Genomic DNA, 24,332 nt, shown 5'->3' with positions numbered 1-24,332 from the left:
AAATCCTTTCAGACTGAAGACGAAAAAAATATTTCCTGAGTCTGATCCTTAACCAAAGATACAACTTGTTTGAGGTCTATCAAATATTTTGTATGATATTTTAATTTAATCCATCCCCAGAGGCAGTTAAATAGGCTTCTAACTAATAAAATGCAACAGAAATGATTTTGAAATAAGACTCCTGTCTATACATCCCAAATTCTCTGTGGCACTTTAATTATTTTAAGAAGTGTAATTGTCTCCATTTCACTTGATCTCTACAATTCATTTGTCAGAATTCATAAAAATGAGTGTTTTTGTTAGATTTTGTATTACTTAGGCATAAATATAAACATGTAGTTAGGCTAAATATGCTTTTCTCTAATTTTCATTTTCTGCCAGATTATTAAAGGTTAAGCAAAGTATAAGCAACAATCTATTAAATTAAGATAAATTGCAGTTTATTTACCCAGGTATGACTAAATTTGGCCAGGGGCATGGGGGGTGGGGGGTGGTGTTAACATTCTCTAGATGTTTTATAATTAAAAATTAAATATTTTATAGAAAAAACAACAAATGCACTCTGATTCATATCCATTCATTCATTCATTCACTAAATATTTACTGAACACCAATTATATGGGTCTAGGCCATGGGAATACAATAGTAAATAAAACAAAGCCCTAGAACATCCATTTCTGGGAAGATAGAATAGATATACTTGTCCCTGCTCCTTCTGCTAAATTCAACAAAAAACCCTACACATTATATACAAAAGAAACAAAAGATGACCCCAAAGAGTAGAGAGAAAAAAAGCAGACTTGCTAGAGCCTTGGAGCCTAAAGAACCATACAGTGGTGGTGAATTCCCTGACTTTTCATTTTACCTCATGTATCCCAAATTTGGAGAAGTTGTCAGTAACAAAAAACATAACCCAATATATACAACTAAAAATACGACACAATTATATGCTACCTACAAGAAAGTAATTTTAAATATAATATAGGCAAATTGAAAATAAAAGGATATAACTCTGGGAAACGAACGAGGGGTAGTGGAAAGGCAGGTGGGCAGGGGGATGGGGTGACTGGGAGGGGGGCACTTGACAGGATGAGCACTGGGTGTTATGCTATATGTTGGCAAATCAAACTCCAACAAAAAAATATACAAAAAATAAAAAAATAAAAACAAAACCATTTTTAATTGAAAAAAAAAAGAAAATAAAAGGATAGAAAAAGATATATCATGCAAGTGTTAAGGGGGGAAAAGGCTGGAATAGCTATATTAGTATTTGATAAAGTAGACTTCAAAACAAAGAAAATTAACAGAGACAGAGAGGATATGTATTAACAAAGGGTCAATCCACCAAAAAGACATAGTAATTATAAAAATGTATACAAACAAAGCTGCAAAAATACATGAAGCAAAATCTAATAAAACTATAAAGACAGAGAAATCCTCAGTTACAGATGCAGACCTCAACACCATTCCCACAACAACTGATATAATTAGACAGAAAACCAACAAGATTACAGAGCTCAACAAAACCATCAATGAACAAGGTCCAACTGATGTTTATAGAATGCTCCAGACAGCAAAATAAACATTCTTTTCAAGTACCCATAGAACATACAGCAAAATGAACTATACTGAGCCATAAAGAAGTCTCAAAAAAATGTTAAAAACTGAAATTATATACAGTGTGTTTTTCAACCACAATAAAATCAAGCCAGAAATCATTAACAGAAAGATAACAGGAAAACTCCAAACACTTGGAAACTAAACACATTCCAAGTTATCCACAAGTAAAAGTGGAAGTCTCATGAGGGCCTGGATGGCTCAGTCCAAAGAGTATATGACTCTTGATCTCAGGATCATGAGTTTAATATGGTATAGAAATTACTTAAATATATATTTTTTAAAGTGGAGGTTTCAAGGGCAATCAAAAAAAAAAATATATATATATATACCGAACTGGAGGCACCTGGGTAGCTTAGTCAGTTAAGCGTCCAACTCTTGATTTTGGCTCATATCATGATTTCAAGGTTGTGAGATTAAGCCCCCAGTCAGGATCACATGCTAGGCATGGAGCCTGCTTAAGATTTTCTCTTTTTCTTCCTCTGCAATCCCCCACCTCTCTCTCTCTTAAGAAAAAAAGGTACACTGAACTGAATGAAAATGAAAATACATGTATAAAAATTTGTGGTACTCAGTTTAAGTGCTGAAAGAGAAATTCACAGTATTAAATGCTTACATTAGAAAAGTCTCAAATCAATAATATAAGCACCCACCCTCAAGACCCTAGAAAAAGAGAAGCAAACCCTAAAAAGGAAGAAAGAAATAATAAAGAGCACAACTCAATGAAATTGAAAACAACAATAGTGAAAAATATCGAAGTTGATTCTTTGAAAAGATCAATAAAATTATCAAATATCTAGCAAGACTAGCAATGACAAAAGAGAAATGAACAAATTACCAAGATCAGGAATAGAAACAGGGGCCATCACTAGAGAACCTGAAAATATCAAAAAGAAAATAAGGGAATACTCCAAATAACTCTACCCACACAAATTTGACATCTTAGATGAAATAGATGAATTCATCAAAAAACACAAACTACCAAATTAACTCATATTAAATCAATAATTTAAATAGCCCCTGTAACTATTAGGGATATTGAATTTTATGATTCCCCAAAAATAGGGCATCTGGCTGGCTCAGTCATATGACTCTTAATCTCAAGGTTGTGAGTTCAAGTCCCATGTTTGGCATGGGGCCTATTTTAAAATTAAATTAAATTAAATTTAAATTAAATTCCCAAAAGAGAAGTCCCCAGATGGTTTCACTAGAGAATTCTACAAAACATTTAAAGAAAAATTAACACCAACCCTAAATAATCTTCCAGAAAATAGGAGAGGGAGTTAATTTCCCAGTTCATTTTATGAAGCTAATATTACTGATAATAAAATTAGACAATGAGAATATATATATATAAAAAAACTACAAAACAGAGAATATATATATAAAAAAAAAAAAAACCTACAAAACAACATGCTTCATGAACACAAAAATCCTTAACTAAACATTACCAAACAGGATCTAGCAATATATAAAAAGAGTTATACACCATGAATAAAAGGGGTTTACTCCAAGGATGTAAAGCTTCTTCAATATTCAAAATGTAACCAATTTAATCTACCATACTAAAATTATTAAAGAAGAAAGATCATGGGAACATATCAACAGATACAGAAAAGGATTTGACAAAATCCGATACCAACTGTAATAAAAACTCTCAAAAAATAAAGTATCTTCCTCAACTTCATAAAGGATATCTATAAAAAGCCAGCAACTAACATTACACTTAATTATTAAAGACTGAATGTCTTCCCCTTAAAATAGGAACAAAGGAAAGAAAAAGCAAGTATATCTGCTTCCACTCATCACAGTCAACATAGTGTTGGAATATACAATAAAGCAACAAAAGGAAATAAAAGATATAGGTTGGAAACAAACAAAAAAAAAACTGTTGCTATTTACAGATGACACTAATGTCTACAAAGGAAATCCTACAGAATCTAACATTAACCACAAAAAAACTCCTAAAACTAATAAATGAACTCAGCAAGGTCACAGACTAAAGAGAAACATCCAAAACTCAATTCTATGTAGTAACAATGAACACAAAGACATTGAAATAAAATTTATAATTACTCAAAAATCAAGTAGATGCAAATCTAATAGAGTGTGTATCTATTCTAAAAACTACACAAGCTCATAGACTGGAAAAGTTAACATGAGAAAGATGTCAATTTTCTTCAAAATAACAGAGGTTTAACATAGTTCCTATTAAAATCTCAGCAAGATATTTAAATATAGATTTCTTAATATATTTATATGGTAAATATAGATAATAGTATTCTAAAATTTATATGGAAAGGTATAGAAACTAGGAAAGCTAAAAACTATTTTGATAAAAATAAACTAGGAGGAAAAAAAGGGGAGGAATTAGTCTATCCAATTTCAAGATGTATTACATAGCTACAATAATCAAGACTGTGATATTGGTGGAAAGACAGACACACAGATCAGTAGAATAAAGAACACAGAAACAGACCAACATAAAAATGCCCAACTGAATTTTAACTAAGATACAAAAGCAATTTGAAAGAGGAAAGATGGTTTTCAACAAATGGTTCCAGAGTAACTAGATATCCATCAGCAAAAAAAACCCCCCACTTTTACCTAAGTCCCATTCATTACACAAAAATTAACTCAAAATAGATCATAGAGTTGGATCTCCTAGCTGGCACACTGAGTTGAGCAATTGACTCTTGGTTTCAGCTCAGGTCATGATCTCAGGGTAGTGGGATCAAGCACCACATCAGGCTCCCTGCTCAGTGTGGAGTCTGCTTGAGACTCTCTCCCTCTGCCCCTTTTCCTGGCTTCCTCTCTCTCTCAAATAAATAAATCTTTAAAAAAAAAAAAAAAAAGATTGGAGAATTAAATGTAAAACAAAAACTATAAACTATTTTGGAAAGGAAATTTGGGATCTGAAGCCAGGAAAAGAGTTCTTTGGTCTCAGACTTACTACCAAAAACACAGTCTATAAAAGGGAAAAACTGATCAACTGGACTTCATCAGTATTTAAAACTTTTGATCTGTGAAGGACTCTGTTATGAGGATAAAAAGATACAGATGGGAGAAAATATCTGCAAACCACATATCTAACAAAGGACTAGTATCTATATATATAAAGAAGCCCCCCCCCCCAAAAAAAAAGAAGTCTCAAAACTCAAAGGTTAAAAAAAAAGCAAACAATTAGAACATGGGTAAAAAAACCATGAAGAGACAGTTTACTAAAGAGAATAAGCAACCAATAAACACATTAAAAGATGCTCAAAAACCCAAACTACAATGAGGTATCGCTACACAGTATGTCAAAACAGCTAACATAAAAAATATACTGTCAAGGATATGAAGAAACCAAGTAACTCATAGATTGCTGCGGGAATACAAAATGGTTCAGCCCTTCTGGAAAACAGTATGGCAATTTCCATACAATCTAGCAATTGCACTCCTCGGTATTTATATCTCAGAGGAATGAAGAGTTGTGTTAACACAAAAGCTTACCTATAAATATTTAACAACTTTATCATAATAGCCAAAAATGAGGAGACCCTGGGTGGCTCAGTTAAGTATCTGACTCCTGGTTTCGACTCAAGTCACCTCAGAGTTCTGAGATCAAGCCCCACATCAGGCTCTGCACTCAGAACAGAGTCTGACTGAGATTCTCCCCCCTTTCTCCCTCTGCCCCTCCCCACTATGAGCACTCTCTAAAATAAATAAATCTTTAAAAAAAAAAAAAGCCAAAAACAGGAACCCAGACACCCTTCATGGATGAAATGGTTAAACTATGTTATATCCGTGTCATGGATGTACTACTCAGTAAATAAAGAGAAACTGCTGATATATGTAACAACCTGTATCAATCTCCTGAGAATTATGCTGAGTGGAAAAAAAAAAAAAAAAAAAAAAACATTTTTCCATTGGATGGAAATGGATTCCATTTATGTACCATTCTTGAAATGACAAACTATAGAAATGGGGAATAGATTAGTGGTTGCCAAGTGTTAAGGAGTGGGCAAGGGTGGGAAGGAAATGTGTGTGGCTATTCAAGTTCCACGTTAGATAGAAACATTTTGAATCTTGACTATATCAAAGTCAATAATCTGGCTGGATATTGTACTATAGTTTTGCATTAGATTACCAGTGTGAGAAACTGGGTAACATAAAATCTCTACTATTTCTTACAACTGCATGTGAAGCTACAATTGTCTCAAGGTAAATTTAATTAAAACACACCTCCATGTGTTTTAATTAAAACACACAGTCCTCAACTTGGGGGCACACTCTGTCTCTCCAGTTGCAATCCCTAAAACACTGAATAAACACTTTTGATTGTTTTACAAACAAAACAAACAAAACAAAAACAAAAACCAAGCATATGCACAGTCCTGCTTCCAATGTACCTACATTCTACAGGAATATAAACAGATCATGAACAAATATATACAGAACCAGACAGCACTCGATGCTATGAAGGAGAATAAGGGGAAGGGTAATGAGACTGCGAATGGAAAAGGAGTTAGTACACTGGAGAGGGGTCACAGGGTATACTTGGTAAAACACTATCATGAAAAGGACACTAATATAGTCAACCAATTTCAGGTTATAAACAAAGATTTCAAAAGCAGAAATGAAGAATCAACAAATTGTCTTTTACAGCATTCTTTCCCCATTCTAATCTAACTTGTGCACTGTACAAATCTTTTAAGGGATTAGTTTATAATACAGTACGATCCTTTCTCACATGTTTTTAACAGTTGTTTATCATTTATGATATCAACCCCACTTCAGTGAAACATTCAAGTAAGGTCTTCCAAGACTGCTGTCATCACCCTTTTATGGGAGGGAAACTGAAGTACAAAGAACATAAGGAATTCACCTGCCTAGTTAACCAGCTGGGAAGCCAGAACTGAAGGGGTCTTGAGTATTTTGTTTACATCCCTAAATTATTAGTAATCACATTCCACCTTGTATTCAAATAATTTTCATTTGGACTGCCCTCCCCCACTGAAACTGTAAAGTACTATAGGAGGAACCTATAAAAATGCCTTCTATACGTATGTATGTATACATGTTACAGACACACACACACGAAGAAAACCTGGAAAATGGATTGTTTTCTACTACTATGAAAATTAACATTAAAGAATGACCATCTTACAGAATCTGAAGATAATGGCTTCAAGTAGAATGGAACAAGCTACCTTGAATTTCTCCCTGAGGATCTTTGTAATACCACTTCTGCATTGCTTCGTGCATCAATGGAATTGAGACTCCCTTAGCTCTGTGCTCTTGCAGTTTTGATGCCAGTCTCTCATCATCTAGTGCACTGTCTTGGAGATAAGCCACCATCTTCTCAGCTTGCTAACAGGATTAAAAAAAGGATTAAGGAAACAAATGATCCCAAATTAATACTTGTACATGTAACAAAAATGTCTACCTTTTATGAATGACTTGATCTATGAAAGGTACTACTGTGCAAGAAACACAGCAGGCAACCATGACTTCTTCCAACAGGTCATGAAATATATACTGTCCCCATTTTATGGAGGGGAAAACTAAGGCTCAGAGAGGCCAAATCTTGCTCAAAGTCTCAAAATTATTAAGCAAACCAAACAGATTAAAACACAAACTGGTATGGATCAAAGGCCAGGCTTCTAATCAACACACTAATAAGATTACTATTTAATAAGCCATTGGTCAGTCCTGAAGCATATAAACTAAACCTATAAAAACATAGGTGTTAATACAATAAAGATCCAATTAATCAATTACAAATATAATCTTTTACAATTCTACTAAGACATCGCCCTACTTCCTCTCTTCAAGCATTTCCTGCCACCAACAACCACTCCATCTCAAAGAAAGAGAAATTCTTCTATAGAAAATAAGCTACCATTTACTTCACATATAACAAAGTTATATCTAATCCTAGGGAAATCTAGAGACATGAATAAAATGCTAATATCCTGAGTTTAACTATTTTCCCAGTTACACTTCAGGCAAAAATACAGAAGACGCTATGCCCATGCACAGCTGCTTGTATTTGCCATTTTTGGCATTCCATTAATTTCCAAAAAGAAAAAAGAAAAGCAAACAGCTAAGGGCAACCTCAGAAGAGAAAAAATAACCTGACACAATGACTACTACATAGCAGAAACTTATAAGCATGAAATGATTTGAAAGACAATTACTCATACAAAAAAATACCAGATTTACAAACAACTTTTCCAGTACATAAAATCTAGCGCACAGAAGTTCTATTTCTGAAGATTCATTTAATGCTTTCCAATTTTTATAGTAGTTTGGGAGGAGAAAAAAATAATGACACAATTTTTACCTGCTCCAAATGCTTGAGACCCTCTTCATCATCTGGCTCTGTGGAAACACTGCCCATACCAGGAGCACCTACGACCGGCGTTTCAACTGGCCGGAGGGCAGGACTAGGATTGGGAACAGGCGGTGGAAGTATGAGAAGAGGAGAGGCTGTATCTGAAGGAATCTGTGACAGGGGCTGCTGGACATCAGAAACCATTTCTAAAGGAAAAAAACACAGAAACATGAAAACCTTTTAAACTAGAGATTCTTATGAAGAATGTATCCTCTAATTAGGCTGCTCGCTAAATGGGCTCAACAGAAATGTGAATGTGTCAGGGACACTGCAGCTACTTCTTATGGAAAATTATAGTTATTTCTCCCTACAATGACAGAAGTACCTTTACAGGATGACAAAACAGGATTAAAAGGGATCTAGAAGGTCCTTCTACAGTGCCTGTCTGTGTCACTAGAGCATCTACTAGTTGTACGTCTCCCTCTTGAAAGCAAACAGAATTGGTCTAATCCCTTCTTATGTCTCCATATAGCAGACCATTAACAGCACTGCAAATCTTCTCAAAAATGTCGTATTTCATCAATTTTGATTAAACATATCTGCAATTAACTTTGACTAAACACATCTGCAATTATCTTGAATAAATACCTATTTCAGGTGATAATATAATTCAATACATTACAGTCTTTAGAATAATAAAGAGCACTTGGGAGTCTACATGGACAGTGCAGGAAGTTCTTCCCAATAAGAACAGAATTCCTGGGTGGCTCAGAGGTTTAGCGCCTGCCTTCAGCCCAGAGCGTGATCCTGGAGTCCTGGGATTGAGTCCCACATCAGGCTCCCTGCATGGAGCCTGCTTCTCCCTCTGCCTGTCTCTGTCTCTCTTTCATGAAAGAAATAAAATCTTAAAAAAAAAAAAAAAAAAGAACAGACTGCAAAAGAGGTTCTGTGTTGTGTTGGTCTCTATTTCTAGCCTCTCAGTATGCGGGCTCTTAAGAAGGGAAAGGGGATGGGAGTAATTAGATACAACTGCAGTTTCCCCTTTGAAACCTTGTTTGTTCAATTACAGATAGCTTCTCCAAATTCCTGTTCTTCTCAGGAACTCTTTACTTTCTCTGCCAAACTTCTTAAAAGAATAGCCAATACACCACCATCACCCACACCTGCTGCACTGTGACTTCCACTTCCACCCTCCAATACAGATTCTCTCCCAAAGAGAAACAGTGCCTCAAAGTCCCCAAATCCAATGCCTTTTCCTAGTCCTCATCATCTGACCTCAGCAGTCCAATCCTAAACCTCCTTCCTTCCTCATAGTCCCTTTAGTCTAGGCCACTCTTGCCTCTGAAGATTTTTCTCTGGCTACTCTTTACTTACCCTCTTAAATAGGAATTTTGCCCTAAGATGACTAACATACATATGTTTTATCCCCTTATAGAATATTAACCTGGAGTTTTAATCCTTAATACGTATCTATGAAGCTTTCTCAAATACACATGTCTGGACTCCATCCTAAAATCTCCTAAGAAAAAGGCCCCAGGCATGCACATCCACAAGAATGAACCACAAGTAATTTGGGGTACACCATAACTGAAAAAACTACATATCAAACAGGTCTCAAAACGGACAAGTCCCACAGTGCCTGAGAGAGATTCAAACACTTGAATCCACTCACTAAGCTTTGTTCTAGACATGAAACACTGCAAAGATATCCTTGGTTTAAACCCTCAAAATATTAGCCTATTAGGGAAAAAGGTAATACACAGATTTTTGTATTATTGCATTGTTCTGTCAGGAATAGTGCTGGTTGTTTAAGAAACAAGAGAAGATCGCTAACCTAGTTTGGGAACTTTGGGTGCGAAAGTTTCAGGGACAGATAACAGTATTTGCTAAGACAAGGAGACAAAAGAGCAAGGCTCACGTCAGGACCTAGTAGGCTGTGAAACTGGGGAACAGAGTACAAAGGAGATAGAGATGGCACTGAAACCACAGAGGCAGGAAGATGTTAAGGCTTGCAGGCCATGGTAAAGGTGTGATTTTTTTTTTTTTTTTATTGTGACTCAACCAATTACCCCTTTAACATGAAGGATTACAATGTTATTTTTAAATATGCACAAGAAGAAACAAGGAAGTGAATGTTAAAACTGCCTACTAAAAAAAAAAACTGCCTACTAAGATACATTATCAAGTTAAAATAAAAACAGTAACACTAAAGAAGGGGATATACTTTAAGCTTATTCTCTAGCAAAAGTGGTAGGACTTCCCCAGATTCATCCATGTTCTTTATGGCCTCATTTGGAACAGCAGCAATTTGGTGTGCCTTCGGGACATAGACCCAACCACTATATGAAAAAAAGGAAGGTCACCCGTCTGATGTGGAAATAAAATTATTGCAGAAGGTCCTAAATCCTATCTGCTCAACTAATACGAAGATGGCTATATCTTAACATCCTAGAAAGTGAGATTCCTGAGTTGCACTCTTGATTCTTCTCTTTTGGTGAATTTGGGGAAGGACACATATGTGGGGAGCAGCACATGACTAGCTTTACTGGTAAAATAATCTATTCTAATAATTTACCACTGGGAGTTCTATGAGGCATAAACAGAAACCTATCTTATCAGTGATCACTGGCCTGCCTGAGTAGAATCCTGTTTAAGCTTATCTACTCTCATAAATACATACCATCCCCTCTGCTGGGCACTTTGGTTGGCAGGCTATTTTCCGTCTGACCCTCTTCCTCAGCTTTTTCCGTTTGCTCAGTTTGGGATTCCTCCTTCCTCTCAAATTGCGGTGCTTCCTGAGGCTGATGGTCTGAAGGAGTACCTGGTCTTGCAGATGATGATGAGGTCTGGGATGTTTCCTCACTAGCTTCTGGAACATGAAGCATTCTTAAATTAACTTATGAAACTTTCGGTTTGATAAAAAGAAGGTAAAAGACGACAATGAGCCTTACCAACTCCTACTCTATCTGTCTTCTCTCCCTCTTTCCTATTTGTCTTATCAGGTTCTTTGGCTTCTTCATTATGGCTGCTCTCAGAGTCAGAGCACTCCCCACCTTCCTCCACAGGCCGGAAGTCCATCTCCTGCTCTTCTGGAATTGGCTCTTTCTGTACTTTCTGTATCAAGAAAATGAAGCCAAAGCTCAAAATACATTGAACTTTGGTGGTAGGTCAGTGCCTATTGTGACATTTAAAACAGATTTCTTACCTTTAGAAAGAGGAATGCTCCAGAGGAGTCAAATGTGCCCATCTCTTCTTCAGCGTCCTCTAAGCACCACTCGGGCAAACTATCCCGGTCATCGTCTATGCTTCCACTGCCAGAGCGCACCCTTCGATAACCCCGTTCATCATCCCGATCTCGAAAATCAAACTCAAACCTTCGCCGTCGTTCCATGTGTTCTCGCCAGCCTGCAGAACGAGGGCCATCTGGGATGAGGAGGAGGATACAAAACTTAGAAAAATTTTATGACAGTCTTTGAAAAAGAAAATCGCGAATAGAAAATAAAGAAAACTATGTGCATTTAAATAATCAATTTACTACAGAGAAACTTAAGCAAATTAAATGAAATTCAGAGCTCAGCATACACATGACATCACTAAGTGACAACAGTAGTTATCTTCAGTAAATCCTGAGCCACACAACATACTCTAAAGCTTTGAAAAATCAATTTAAAACAAATCACTTTTAAAAAGCACTTTATGCAAAGTATACATTTTGGATAAGCTTTAGATATCTGACTGAAATGCCGATTTGCCGTTTACATGGCAGACTCCTAGCCCAGGCTTATACCACTGGATATCATGGGCTCAAGTCCATGCCTTCCCTCTGGCAGGCTTTAACACATTTCTTTCTTCTCCTGAAAATATCGGTTTTTTGTTTTGTTTTTTTTTAAGATTTTATTTACTTATTCATGAGAGACACTGAGAGAGGCAGAGACACAGGCAGAGGGAGAAGCAGGCTCCTCAAAGGCAGCCCAATGTGGGACTCGATCCCCGGACCCAGGATAATGCCCTGAGCTAAAGGCAGATGCTCAACAGCTGAGCCACCCAGGAATTCCAAAAATATCATTCTTGATGTATAAGAACAACTCCCGTGTCAATTCCTAATATCAAATTCATCATGCCTACTTGCTAGTGCCGAGATCCCATTTGTAATTGATTCCCAAGAAAAAGGCATGGAATTACAGCACTGACAGATATCACAGATTTTATACAGCCCACTATCCTAATTCTACAGTTTAAGAAACAAAAACTCTGACAGAAGTTAACTTGCATAATAGCAAGGCAGAACTAGAATCTAATTTTGCATCCTCTGCTACTTTTTCCACAATAGCATCCACAATTTACTCTCATCTCTTAACTCTCCCTAGGGAATTTTTATTTCTGTATAGCATCCCCAGGGACATTCCTAAATCCACCCTAGTATACGGTTTATTACATCTACTTTTCAAAAGGAAAAAGACTGCCTAAGAATAAAAGATGCCAGTTATGGTATTTTTTAAGAAAAAAGTCATTAATATCTGATAAACATAAGTCTGAGTGTCTTAAAAGGAGAGGTAGGTTTTAACCTATTAAAATTTTCTATTTTTGACTGCTTTCTCTGTAGGAGATACACGAAAGAAAAGCCAAAGTTCAATGTTCTTACTACTATACTAAGGCCCAATTTGCTAAAACCAGCAATCTGAAAATCAAACTGAAAATGAGAAGGCAAAACACTAAAATGCCCAGTAGAGGTAGTTACTTATAAATCATTCACAAAAAAGCTAAGAAAACATAATTCCCATACTCCTCCTCATCCTTTACTTACTTATAACTATTACACTTCTATGAAAACTAAAGAACTTTATATCCAGATTGCTTAAATGCAAACCTCGAATCATTATTCAAAGGAAGTATTCATGATCAACTGTTGAATTCCAAAGTACTCTCTCTATTACTATCATTTCTAAACTGTCTGTTAAGTATGCACCATGATAGGAATCTATCCTTCTAGGCATCTGGCTCATGTTTTCCTCTTACTGAGTTTCTTAAGTTCAGCTCCCAGAGTGGATGCTTTGCTGTCCTTAATAGTCCCATCTCCCTTAATATCCAGTTTTGAGTCCTACTTAAACCAAATGTAGCAGATAAGACACATCCCCAGCTTATGAAGACTAACCACTGCTTTTTAAGGTCTTACAATACCAAAATAAAAGTCTGCTACAATTTTTATAATATAAAAAATAGTAAAAAAAAAAAAAATCACTGAACTTTTTTTTTAGATTATTTTTATTTTTTATTTTTTTTAATTCATGAGACAGAGAGAGAAAGAGAGAGATAGAGACACAAAGAAGCAGGCTCCCCACAGGAAGCCTTATGTGGGACTCGTTCCCAGGATTCCGGGATCACGCCCTGAGGCGAAGGCAGACGCTCAACCACCGAGCCACTCCAGGCATCCCAAATCACTAAACTTTTAATCAAATCATAGAAGAATAAATATAATCTAAGATATGCTAAGGGTAATTTATAACAACCGATATAATCAGACTTAACTTTGAATATGCTGGTTTGAAAAAGCAGATAGTATTCTTTTTTAAAAATGCTTATTTCCAGTGTTTTTTTAGCCCCATATATCATACACCTCACCCTGTCTTTTAAAAATGTACCACTAAAAAATTGGGGGAAATTGTTAAGTTAATGACAAATAAATTGGACATGGAAATCGAGTATCAGGGAGAAAGATTTAAGAAAAAGACAATATATATCTAAAATCTACGTTGTTGGGGTGAAGAGGGTCAGTGGTAGAAAATACACTAAAATTTTACTTTGTTTAACTAACTCCCTTTAATAGAATCGGCATCAGACACTTGGGCTCACAAACACTGTTGGTCTTCCAAAACATTCACCTTGTTTGTTTTTGATCCGCTGGAATTTCTCTTCTCGCTCAGTCCAGACCCTGTCCATTCTTTCACTGAATGCTTGTTGGGAACATAGTCTACAAACCCTTTTGCTTACAGGCAAGCTCAGCACAAAATGCCGTGATGCCTTGAAGAGAACTATAACATCTGGTTGCCCAGCACACAGACTCATGAGAATTGCCTAGATAACTGTGATGTAAACAATGCCCACTCATGACAGAAAACTCACCCAAGAGGCAACCATGAGGAGTTGGGGTAAAAGCATCAAAACTCTATCCAAAGATTAACTTCACCATGTTTCTACCTATCCATAACTATCTAAAGCACTCTGAGTGCTTGTTACAATGTTTACTCAGACTGAGACTAGTGATTTTGCTAATAACTTGATTTTCTTTTTTTTTAAACATTTTATTTATTTATTTATTTATTTATTCATGAGAGACACAGAGACAGAGGCAGAGACATAGGCAGAGGGAGAAGCAGGCTCCACGCAAGGAGCCCGACATGGGACTCGATCCCGGATTCCGGGATCAGGACCTGAGCCAAAGGCAGACGCTCAACCTCTGAGCTATCCAGGCGTCCCAATAACTTGATTTTAAAATGTACATGAAGGGCAGCCCCGGTGGCGCAGCGGTTTAGCGCTGCCTGCCACCTGGGGTGTGATCCTGGAGACCCAGGATCGAGTCCCACATCAGGCTTCCTGCTTGGAGCCCACTTCTGAACCCTCTGCCTGTGTCTCTGCCTCTCTCTCTCTGAATAAATAAATCTTTAAAGAAAAATAAATAAGTAAAATAAAATGTACATGAAAACAGTTTAATTATGATTTCTTCTACAAAAGTGAGCTGCTCTGGCATACGGCTGACAGCTAAAATAATGAAATTCATAAGGCAAATATACACTCTTTGTGCGTTTCAGTTCTGCATGACCCCACAATTCAAACTACAGTGGCATCTGATTATCATGAGGCATAGAATCAGCACTTTGGTAGGGGATGAACTTTGACACAAAGCACCAGTGTCTTCAATTACGAGCATATCTAATGTCAGGGAAGAACAGTTTGAGGCATTCTTAAGAGTCAAACAGAAGAACTTACAAAACCACTAATCACTACTATTCTCTCTCCTTTCTCTAAAGTTAGGACAAAAGAATGAACTTGTGATTATGTTTCTGACCTAGGTTTAGAGTTTATCCTTCAAATAAGCATAAATCACTTTCTTAGGATAAAAAAAAATTTTTTTTTGAAAAAATACATCTTTTATTATACAGGAAAAATACCAATTTTAGGAAGAGCACATATTTTTAATGAACACATAATTACACATTTTAAGTTTTAAAGCATGCTGGTAAAAATACAAAGATTAAATGTTAGATAAAACCAAAGGAGACCCTCTCACATTTTTGCAGTTAAAGGCAGGTGCTTCCCATTAAACTACACTATTTGCTCCAGAAAAATAAAAATGATTTTCATCAACTGAAGAGACTTGGGGAATTTTCATGCTGAAGTATTTTTTGTAGTGATAAGACTAAGTGTAATGACATAAATAATTCAGTCCTCTCTCTCTCTCTTTTTTTTTTTTTCTTTCTAGTTCATCTTTTCTGCTTCCTTGGTACACAATCTCCACCAAATACTCCCTTATTTTGGTCTCCGCACTCCCTTGGCAGGAGCCTTACCAGGGCTATGGGGACGCCACCTCTCTCCATCCCGTCTCGGTCCAGCTAGTCTCCAACCTCCATCTTCATCTTCTCCGTTTTGTTCTTCTCTAAAAATACGCCAGTTTTCACTTTCTGATCGTATAAACTCATGCTTTCTTCCCACCGATGTTGGTCCACCTTCCTCAAAATTTGGTCTCCCTGTAATGAAAATAAGGAAACATGTGCCTCAGCCAATAAGGATTCTGAAAACAGACTGGACGGCTGAGATCACACTTTTGTGCAGATGTACCTGCTCAGGCAGTATTGAGCAACAGAGCTGCAGACATATGCATCCAGTATTAGACATATTTCTTAGAGTACAACAGTCACAGACCGGACAATTATTTTTTAAACAAATACATGCACCAAAAACGGGGGGTGCAATGAAACGTGAACCAACCTACCTTACCAGCACATACTGCTTTTTCAAAAGTCATACAAGATTTTTAATTATATGATGTATTTTAATTTATTTAATCAACTTCTACTAGCAATTCTACCCAAATAGGACATCTGTAAAATTCAACCTACCTTTTAGCCAAAAAAAAAAAAAACTCAAAAGTAGACAGTATGAACTATAATTTTTCATTTTCATTTACTCTAACATCTATTACATAATAAGCATACAACAAATTGCTTCTGAACAGAATGCAAAGCTATGTGTAACCTAATGCCAGTCAAGAGTTCCATTAAGAAAGAGAGCCTGGTATACCAAGTAAATTAAATTGGTACTTTCAAAGAACAAGATAATTCCAAACTGTGCAAATTCTCTCTTTAGTCATCATCCCACATGTGCTTACATAATTCATAACAGATTATATAAAATCTCACATTAAATTAGTTGAAAATCCAAAACATACACTGATATCTTCCATTTAAACAATTAAAAAGTTACATGTACATCAGTGATAACCTCAATTCTTTTCACTAAACCACCATGAAAATGAAAGAAAGTTGTACAGTTACATCTGAAAATGAGGGAATTCTCATTTCTGGTCATCCTCTTATATTTCATTTCACATGTATTAAGATTCAATATCCTGTTTATCCAAACAGTTATATTAGGTTGTTACCACATATTATTCTCCTGAAGGATAAAATATCTGGAAATTTGCTAGGCAAAATACTACCTGCTTTCTTATTATAGAAGGCAACCTCTAAGCCCCCAACAAGACCTCCCTTCTGACTCCTGCATAATACCCTCGCCTAAAGTGTGAGCTGCACTTGACTTGCTCCCAACAAACAGAATACAGCAGAAGCAGTAAGATGTCAGCACCAATATTAAGTTAAAAATTACTGACTTCCATCAGTCTTAGGATGCTCTCTCCAAGACAATCAATTGCCATGTCATGAGGCGGCCCTGTGGAGAAGCTCACATGGCACAGAACTGAGGCCTGCCAACAGCCACATGAGTGAGTATGGAAGTGGATCCAACCCAGTCAAGCCTTCAGATGACTACATCCCTGGCTGACACCTTGACTGCAGCCTTGCAAACTCATGAGACCCAGGTCAGAGCCAAGCAACTATGCTATTCCTTCCTGACTTACAAAAACTGAGATAATGTTTGTTGTTTTCAGCTAAGTTTTGAAGTATCTTGTTACATGGCCACAGATGATAAAACTCATCTAAACAAAACAACGCAAAACACTCAATCATCTGATTTATTCTTCATAACAATCCTCAATATTTGAAGTTATTTTTCCTACTTTTTGGAAAAATACTGAGAAGCAAAAAGATAACATAAAAGAACTGTCTAAATTCACACTATTTAAATGGCATAGACAGGATTCAAATATTCATCTTCTCACTCATTCAACAAATATTTATTGCACATTCAGTGCTAAGTTTTATGAATTCAAATACAGATATATCCCATGTCTGTCTTGGGTTTGGAGGCATCCCAGGTTCCCTTATTCAGAATAAGAAGGGCAACCCATTTTACAAAGTACCACATATATTACATGACTTGATGAAAATTGTAACTGTACTCACAAAAAAAAAAAAAAAAAAAAAAAAAAAAAAAAAAAACCTTAAAGAAACCCCTAATACAGGGGCACCTGAATGGCTCAGTTGGTTAAGCATCCAAGCACCTGGCTCTTGATTTTGTCTCAGGTCATGTCTCAGAGTCATGAGATTGAGCTGCATCAAGCTCTATGTTCATCGAGGAGTCTACTTGAAATTCTCTCCTCCCTCTCCTTTGGTACCTCCCCACTATGCTCTCCCCGAAAATAAAGAAATAAATCTAAAAAAAAAAATCCCTAATACATAGATAAAATGGAAACATATATAGACAAATGATGGGAAATGGCTTTTAAACCCATATAATCAGTCACAAGCAGTTTGTGCCAGGTACCATGCAATGACTTGGGAATACAGTAGTAATCACATGATGGATGTGCTAGATGAAACACTGACTTTCTTTCACCTACTTTTACACTAAGCCTTTGAAAAACTAATGAACATAGCAAAGCAAGCAAAAGAGCACAAATGGCAAAATGCTTATCAAAAACTGGTCACGGGATCCCTGGGTGGCACAGCGGTTTGGCGCCTGCCTTTGGCCCAGGGCGCGATCCTGGAGACCCGGGATCGAATCCCACATCAGGCTCCTGGTGCATGGAGCCTGCTTCTCCCTCTGCCTATGTCTCTGCCCCTATCTCTCTCTCTCTCTGACTATCACAAATAAATAAAAATTAAAAAAAAAAAGATTTTAAAAGCTGGTCACTATAATTTTAATTTTTTCTAATAGAGGATACACTGCAAAAAATTAAAAATAAAAGTACTAGTAATCTCTGTTTTAGAAACAGAGCCCTATCTGTTGTTGGCTTTTACCTAACTTTATATTTTTTCATAGTTGCAATCAATATACCTACTATTCTGTAATCTACTCTCCATCTACAGCAAATACTCCTCTCTGATTATACATCTTCCTAATTATGCAAATGGGTACACACCAGGTAGATCTTGCTGCCACAGCATAATCTACTAGATTATTTGACTGGACATTTACTTTATAACCAATTTTTTTGTGAACTATAGATAATGAGGCAAGAAATACCTGCTTTTCTGAACTATGTCTTCTGAAAAAGCTTCAAAGAATGCAATTACTAAGTCAGATGACAGACTTCATCCACTGCCTTTTTCCCCTCAAAAAAAAAAAGGGTCAAATCAACACACCATTTCACATTATTGATACTAAGTGCTGCTATCCTTTTTTTTTTTTTTTCTTGCTATCCTTTTTTTAAAAAAAACTTTTACTACTGGGATCCCTGGGTGGCACAGCGGTTTGGCGCCTGCCTTTGGCCCAGGGCGTGATCCTGGAGACCCAGGATCGAATCCCACGTCAGGCTCCCAGTGCATGGAGCCTGCTTCTCCCTCTGCCTATGTTTCTGCCTCTCTCTCTCTCTCTCTCTCTGTGACTATCATAAAAAAAAAAAAAAAAAAAAACCTTTACTACTGTAATAGTTGTAAAGTGGTACACTAATATGGCTCAGATATGAATTTTTCGTATCAAAGATTTTTCATGTTGTTTACTGACTTTATGTCCCTTTGTGTGGTTTACATTTTTTCCTAAACCGTTTTACCTTTAGACTTGCCAGTCCTACATATATTTTTCCTATTAGTACCTAAGAATAGGAAAAAATTTTAAAACAGTATGGGGCAGGGGCACCTGGCTACCTCAGTTGGAAGAGCATGCAACTCTGGATCTTGGGGTGTAGGTTCAATCCCCACGTTGATATAGAGATTACTTAAAAATAAAAAAAGAAGAATAGGGCAAAAGTAGGGGAAATATAGGAAGAAACAAAATCTGGGTTTTCTACTTCTTGAAAATCATCTTGTAATTTTCAACCTGTACCTACCTCACAATCTTTGAATGACTATGTCATACCTTGTCTCAAAACTAATCTGAACAGGTATCTTAAAGATTAAAGAGGAGCACAGTACTAAATAAAGAATAAAAATCTTGTAGTCACTACACTTGATTTTATTTTTTTAAAGATTTTATTTATTTATTCATGGGGGGGGGGGACAGAGACACAGGCAGAGGAGAAGCAGGCCCCATGCAGGAAGCCTGATGTGGGACTCGATCCCAGGACCCCAGGATCACACCCTGGGCTGAAGGCAGGTGCCAAACCACTGAGCCACCCAAGGATCCCCACTACACCTGATTTTAAATTTTGGCTGCAGTTCTGATCTATGCACCTTCACTTTAAAAAAAAAAAAAAAAGACCCAATTCCCAATTTATTATTTTTTTTATTTTTTTTCCAATTCCCAATTTAAAAGTATGTGTTAAGAAGGCTGCCTGAATTTACAGGAACACCAGCCCATTCTAGCTCAAAAATTCTATAACAAAGGAGTTCAAATTTTGTTGCTGAGTGCTTATTTCCTCAACTGCAATATACTTTTTGCTATGTCAAATATTACATAATTAATAACTTCAATGGAAAGATTAAGGTGACAACTTCTCCAGTAAACTAAGGAAAGCCAGAATAATATAGTTCTGACATGTCAAACATCCCACATGTAAGTGCAAGGTAGGTGGAGTTCCATCTTTGGGAGTCACTGTCATGTGCATAAGAGAAAGGTGAGAGAAATTCAAGAACTTTTAAGTGGACTTCACTCCACTCCTCCTCCTTCCTTTATGAAAACTTATTATTATTGAAGTATAACAATTCTTGCCAAAGAGTACATAAATCACAAATGTACTTTCAAAGAGTTTCAATAAAGCAAATACATCCACATGACTAAGATTTTAAAAAGAAAATATCAGGACAGCCCCGGTGGCTCAGCGGTTTAGCGCCACCTTCAGCAGAGGGCGTGATCCTGGAGACCCAGGATTGAGTCCCACGTCGGGCTCCCTGCATGGAGCCTGCTTCTCCCTCTGCCTGTGTCTCTGCCTCTCTCTCTCTCTCTCTGTCTCTCATAAACAAACAAACAAACAACCCTAAAAATAAATAAATAAAATAAAAAAGAAAATATCGGGCAGCCCGAGTGGCTCAGCGGTTTAGCGCCGCCTTCAGCCTGGGTTGCGATCCTGGAGACCCGGAATCGAGTCCCGCATTGGGCTCCCTGCATGGAGCCTGCTTCTCTCTCTGCCTGTGTCTCTGCCTCTCTCTCTCTTTCATTAATAAATAAAAAAACCTTTAAAATAAATTTAAAAAAAAAGAAAGAAAAAGAAAATATCTGGGGTTCCTGGATGGCTCAGTTGGCCAAGGGTCCAATTCTTGATTTTAGCTCAGGTCTTAATTTCAGGATCATGAGTTCAAGCCCTGCCACTGGGCTCCACAATGGGCATGGAGCCTACTTAAAATATAAAAAGTTAATAGAAATAGAAATAAAAAAGAAAATATCAGGAGCTTTCAAAAATCTTCATGTCCCTCCAGTCAACCCTTCCCAAAACAAGCACTATTTTTGACTTTCATCTCCAAAGATTAGATTTGCCTGTTGTTTAAACTTTTTTATGCCTGGCTTCTTACAGGAACCATTATGGGAGATTCATCCACATTGTTACAGAGAAGAGCAGCTTGTTCTTTTGCACGACTGTACAGGAACTCATTGTGTAGATAGACCACAATATATGACTCTGCTGCTGACTGAAGTTGTTTTTAGCTTTTTGCTATATGAATTGTGCTATGAGCATTCTTGAATATGAAATTTAGTATATGTTTGTATTTCTGTTGATATATACCTAAAAGTGAAATGGCCAGAGTGAAATGAGGTATATTCAACTTTAGTAAGCACTACTAAATCTTATCCCTGAAAAATGAGTACTAACTTTACCTATTTTTACCTGTTTTACTCAAACCTCTAGCAAACATCAACATGAGTGCTTTCCTCTATGGACAAACACAATTAAAGACGAAGGATTAAAAATAAAGAAGAAACTTATACATGCATCAATCCCCCAGGTCCACAGCCCAGGGACACACATGTAATCAAATAACCTAAAATTTGTCAAATTTTCCTTGACAAAATGCATCCATTTATCTCAACTAATCCTTATTACAATCATAAGAGTTAAGTTAAACATCATCACCTCAATTGTTCTGTGAGGAAAGGGATACTTATAGGGGGAATTTCCCAAGGTCATAGAGCTAAGTAGTGACCAAATCAGACATAGAACACAGGTGTTCAAACTCCTAAACCTGGGTTTACTCACAGACTTAATCCACTGAAAGAAGCAAAAAAATTCCAGAAAAACTAATGAAGAGGAAGCTCTGGGATCAAAGTCTAACAAACTTTAAAAGGGCAACAGACATACTATGCATGGTACAGCTTATATAGACAACGACTACCGACATTTCTAAAAGGGGAAGATGGAACCAAATGTGTTAATCTTGGGGCACCTGGGTGGCTCCATTCAGTTAAGCAACAGACTCTTGGTTTTGGCTCAGGTCATAGCTTCAGGTCATGAGATCCAGCCCCACACTGGACTCCATGCTCAGCGTGCAGTCTGCTTGTCCCTTGTACCTCTGCCCCTCCCACCGCCTTCTTGCTTTCTCTCTCTCAAATAAATAAAGTCTTTAAAAAAAAAAAAAAAAAGCATACCCCTCAGAAATGTTTTTTTTTTCCGCTCAGAAATGTTAAGACCCATTCTTCAATATAAAAATTTCACTCGAGAAATTCTTTTGAGAGGAAAAAAATGACTTCAAGCACCATCTAATAAAATAAATTTCCAATTACTACTAATATAACTAAAAATTACACTGAATTCAAGAATTGCTCTAAAACATCCAAATAAATCCTTAACCATTTAAATGATTACAGTATATTTGTATTTGTGTAGATTTGAGTTGAGAGTGAAAATCTCAAGAAGAATTTGATCTATAGGATTGGTTTAAAAAACAAAAACAAAAAAACAAAAAAACACAGAGGGCAGCCCCAGTGGCCCAGCGGTTTAGCGCCACCTTTGGCCCGGGGTATAATCCTGGAGTCTTGGGATCGAGTCTCATGTTGGGCTCCCTGTATGGAGCCTGACTTCTTCCTCTGCCTCTCTTTCTCTTCTGCCTCTGCCTCTCTCTCTGTCATAAATAAATAAAATCTTAAAAAAAAAAACACACATAATTTGTGTATTACTGGTCTAATTTAAAATAAAAGCTAAATATTAGGGCAGCCTGGGTGGCTCAGCGGTTTAGCGCTGCCTTCAGCCCAGGGCGTGACTGGAGACCCAAAATCCAGTCCTGCATCGGGCTCCCTGCATGGGGTCTGCTTCTCCCTCTGCCTGTGTCTCTGCCTCTCTGTCTCCATGTCTCTCATGAATAAATAAATAAAATCTTAAAAAAAAAAAAAAAAAAAGCAAAATATTAAAAGCCATTCCCAGGCAACTTAGAGGATGCTATCTAAAGTTCCTTTCATGTCTACAAAGTCTAGAATTCCACAGTGGCCAGTGAGGGATACCCACAAGGCCCTCCTCAGCATTTCAAACCAAAGTCCTCCTCCTTCCATAATATCAGAACAATAATAAGGTTGAGTAAGCAAATATTTTAGTTGATTTCTTATAATCTTAACAGAATAATTTGTAAACAAGATTGAAAAGTAAACATAACTGAATAATTTACAAATTTAATGGCTGACCCAAATATTCCTAACCTACAGTCCATAAATGAACTTGGGGGCCATGAATCCTTGAACGAGAAGTAAATATTATGCTGGCATGCTTTCTTTTATCAGGGAAAAAGGTGTAAGGTTTTTGTAAGAGTCTTAAAGGTATCTATGACCTTCAAAAGATAAAGAAACACAAATTTAAAATGTATTTTCTTCTATTCAAAAGAGCAAATATGACTGTTTTATAATCAAACTATACAATCTATATAATACAAGTTATGATCTTATATCAACAGTAACTAAGAATGTACAAAAGGTGCTAAAATGCAAATGTATGACATATATAAACATTTTCCCAATGGCAGTAAATACTTAGTTGTTTCTGACTTAATGTATTAAGTATGAATAGGATTTTTCTAAAAATTAAATTAAATTAAAATGTAATATTGGTTTTAGTCTGGTCTAATTGAGTAGACTTCCTAAGGAGAAAGAGCAGTAAAAGGGCACCTGTGTGCATGTTTGACTCACAGCCAAAAATGGTGTTTATGGAAAACTTCAGATGGAGCGAAGAGGCACTCAGCCAATAAAATCTACAGCTGTGAGACTTGGAACTTACAAGTACCCAAACTCCAAAAGCAAAAGTGGAATTATGGGACAGACTTTGAAGCTTGTTTATGTGCAAATTTTTCTAGTAAGAAACTTTGTATTCCTCTATTCAGATATACATTCTCTGATCAACACTAAAAATATTTTCTAACACCAGAGAAAATAGTGAAAGGAAATCCCATCCAGGTGTTAGTATTTACTTTTTTTCCCCACAATTAATTGTAAACAAAACTCAGGATGGCTAGGATGGAGAAGTTTAAGTTTTATATCCAAAGATGTGTAACTTTTCTCCCATCCTAACCCGAGAGGTTACAATCTGCTCCACTCATTAACACTGGTCCTGAAAACACAATCCCTGACCGGAAGAGACAGACTGGAGGGGCTGCAGCATATCAAAATCTCCTTGAAAAAAAATACCTCTTGTGGTATTTTTTTAACTGAACCCTCATGTTCAGTCATCTGATGGTATATACCCTAACACTGCCGCAAATCTCTAGGGAAGAAGACGATCAGCAGCTGGGCTTGAATGCAGAACTGAAAAGGGACTAGGCATCTTCTAAAGAAAGCGAGGTATACTATATAAGAAAGAACATAGAACACGGCTAAAGTTTTAAAGTTGAAAGATTATCCATGTACATAGGCAGGACACTATACTCCAACT

The 24,332-nt window shown here is 36.6% G+C and overlaps 1 protein-coding gene across 10 annotated transcripts in view; it reads right to left on the bottom strand.

The window, feature by feature from the left end:
* Window positions 1–24,332, bottom strand: part of GIGYF2 (GRB10 interacting GYF protein 2) — a 136,238-nt gene that overhangs the window by 39,146 nt on the left and 72,760 nt on the right. For 5 of the 10 annotated variants that reach the window (XR_012016751.1, XM_072796704.1, XM_072796708.1 and 2 more), the window contains 6 exons: window positions 15,502–15,681; window positions 11,145–11,362; window positions 10,891–11,053; window positions 10,620–10,808; window positions 7,949–8,145; window positions 6,813–6,972 (listed from right to left, as the gene is read on the bottom strand). Coding sequence is in view for 9 of the 10 variants with exons in the window: in XM_072796704.1 (XP_072652805.1) it covers window positions 6,813–6,972; window positions 7,949–8,145; window positions 10,620–10,808; window positions 10,891–11,053; window positions 11,145–11,362; window positions 15,502–15,681 (1,107 nt within the window). In the remaining variant the exon portion in view is untranslated. Of the gene's footprint in view, window positions 1–6,812; window positions 6,973–7,948; window positions 8,146–10,619; window positions 10,809–10,890; window positions 11,054–11,144; window positions 11,363–13,818; window positions 13,978–15,501; window positions 15,682–18,577; window positions 18,661–24,332 lie in introns of those variants that run through there. The other 5 variants (XM_072796713.1, XM_072796706.1, XM_072796709.1 and 2 more) reach the window with 5 other exon arrangements.

Source organism: Canis lupus, chromosome 24, assembly GCF_048164855.1.
Source record: "Canis lupus baileyi chromosome 24, mCanLup2.hap1, whole genome shotgun sequence".
Lineage (NCBI taxonomy): Eukaryota > Metazoa > Chordata > Mammalia > Carnivora > Canidae > Canis > Canis lupus.
Note: the sequence above shows the minus strand (reverse complement) of the source record. Positions and strands in the feature narration are given on the sequence as shown.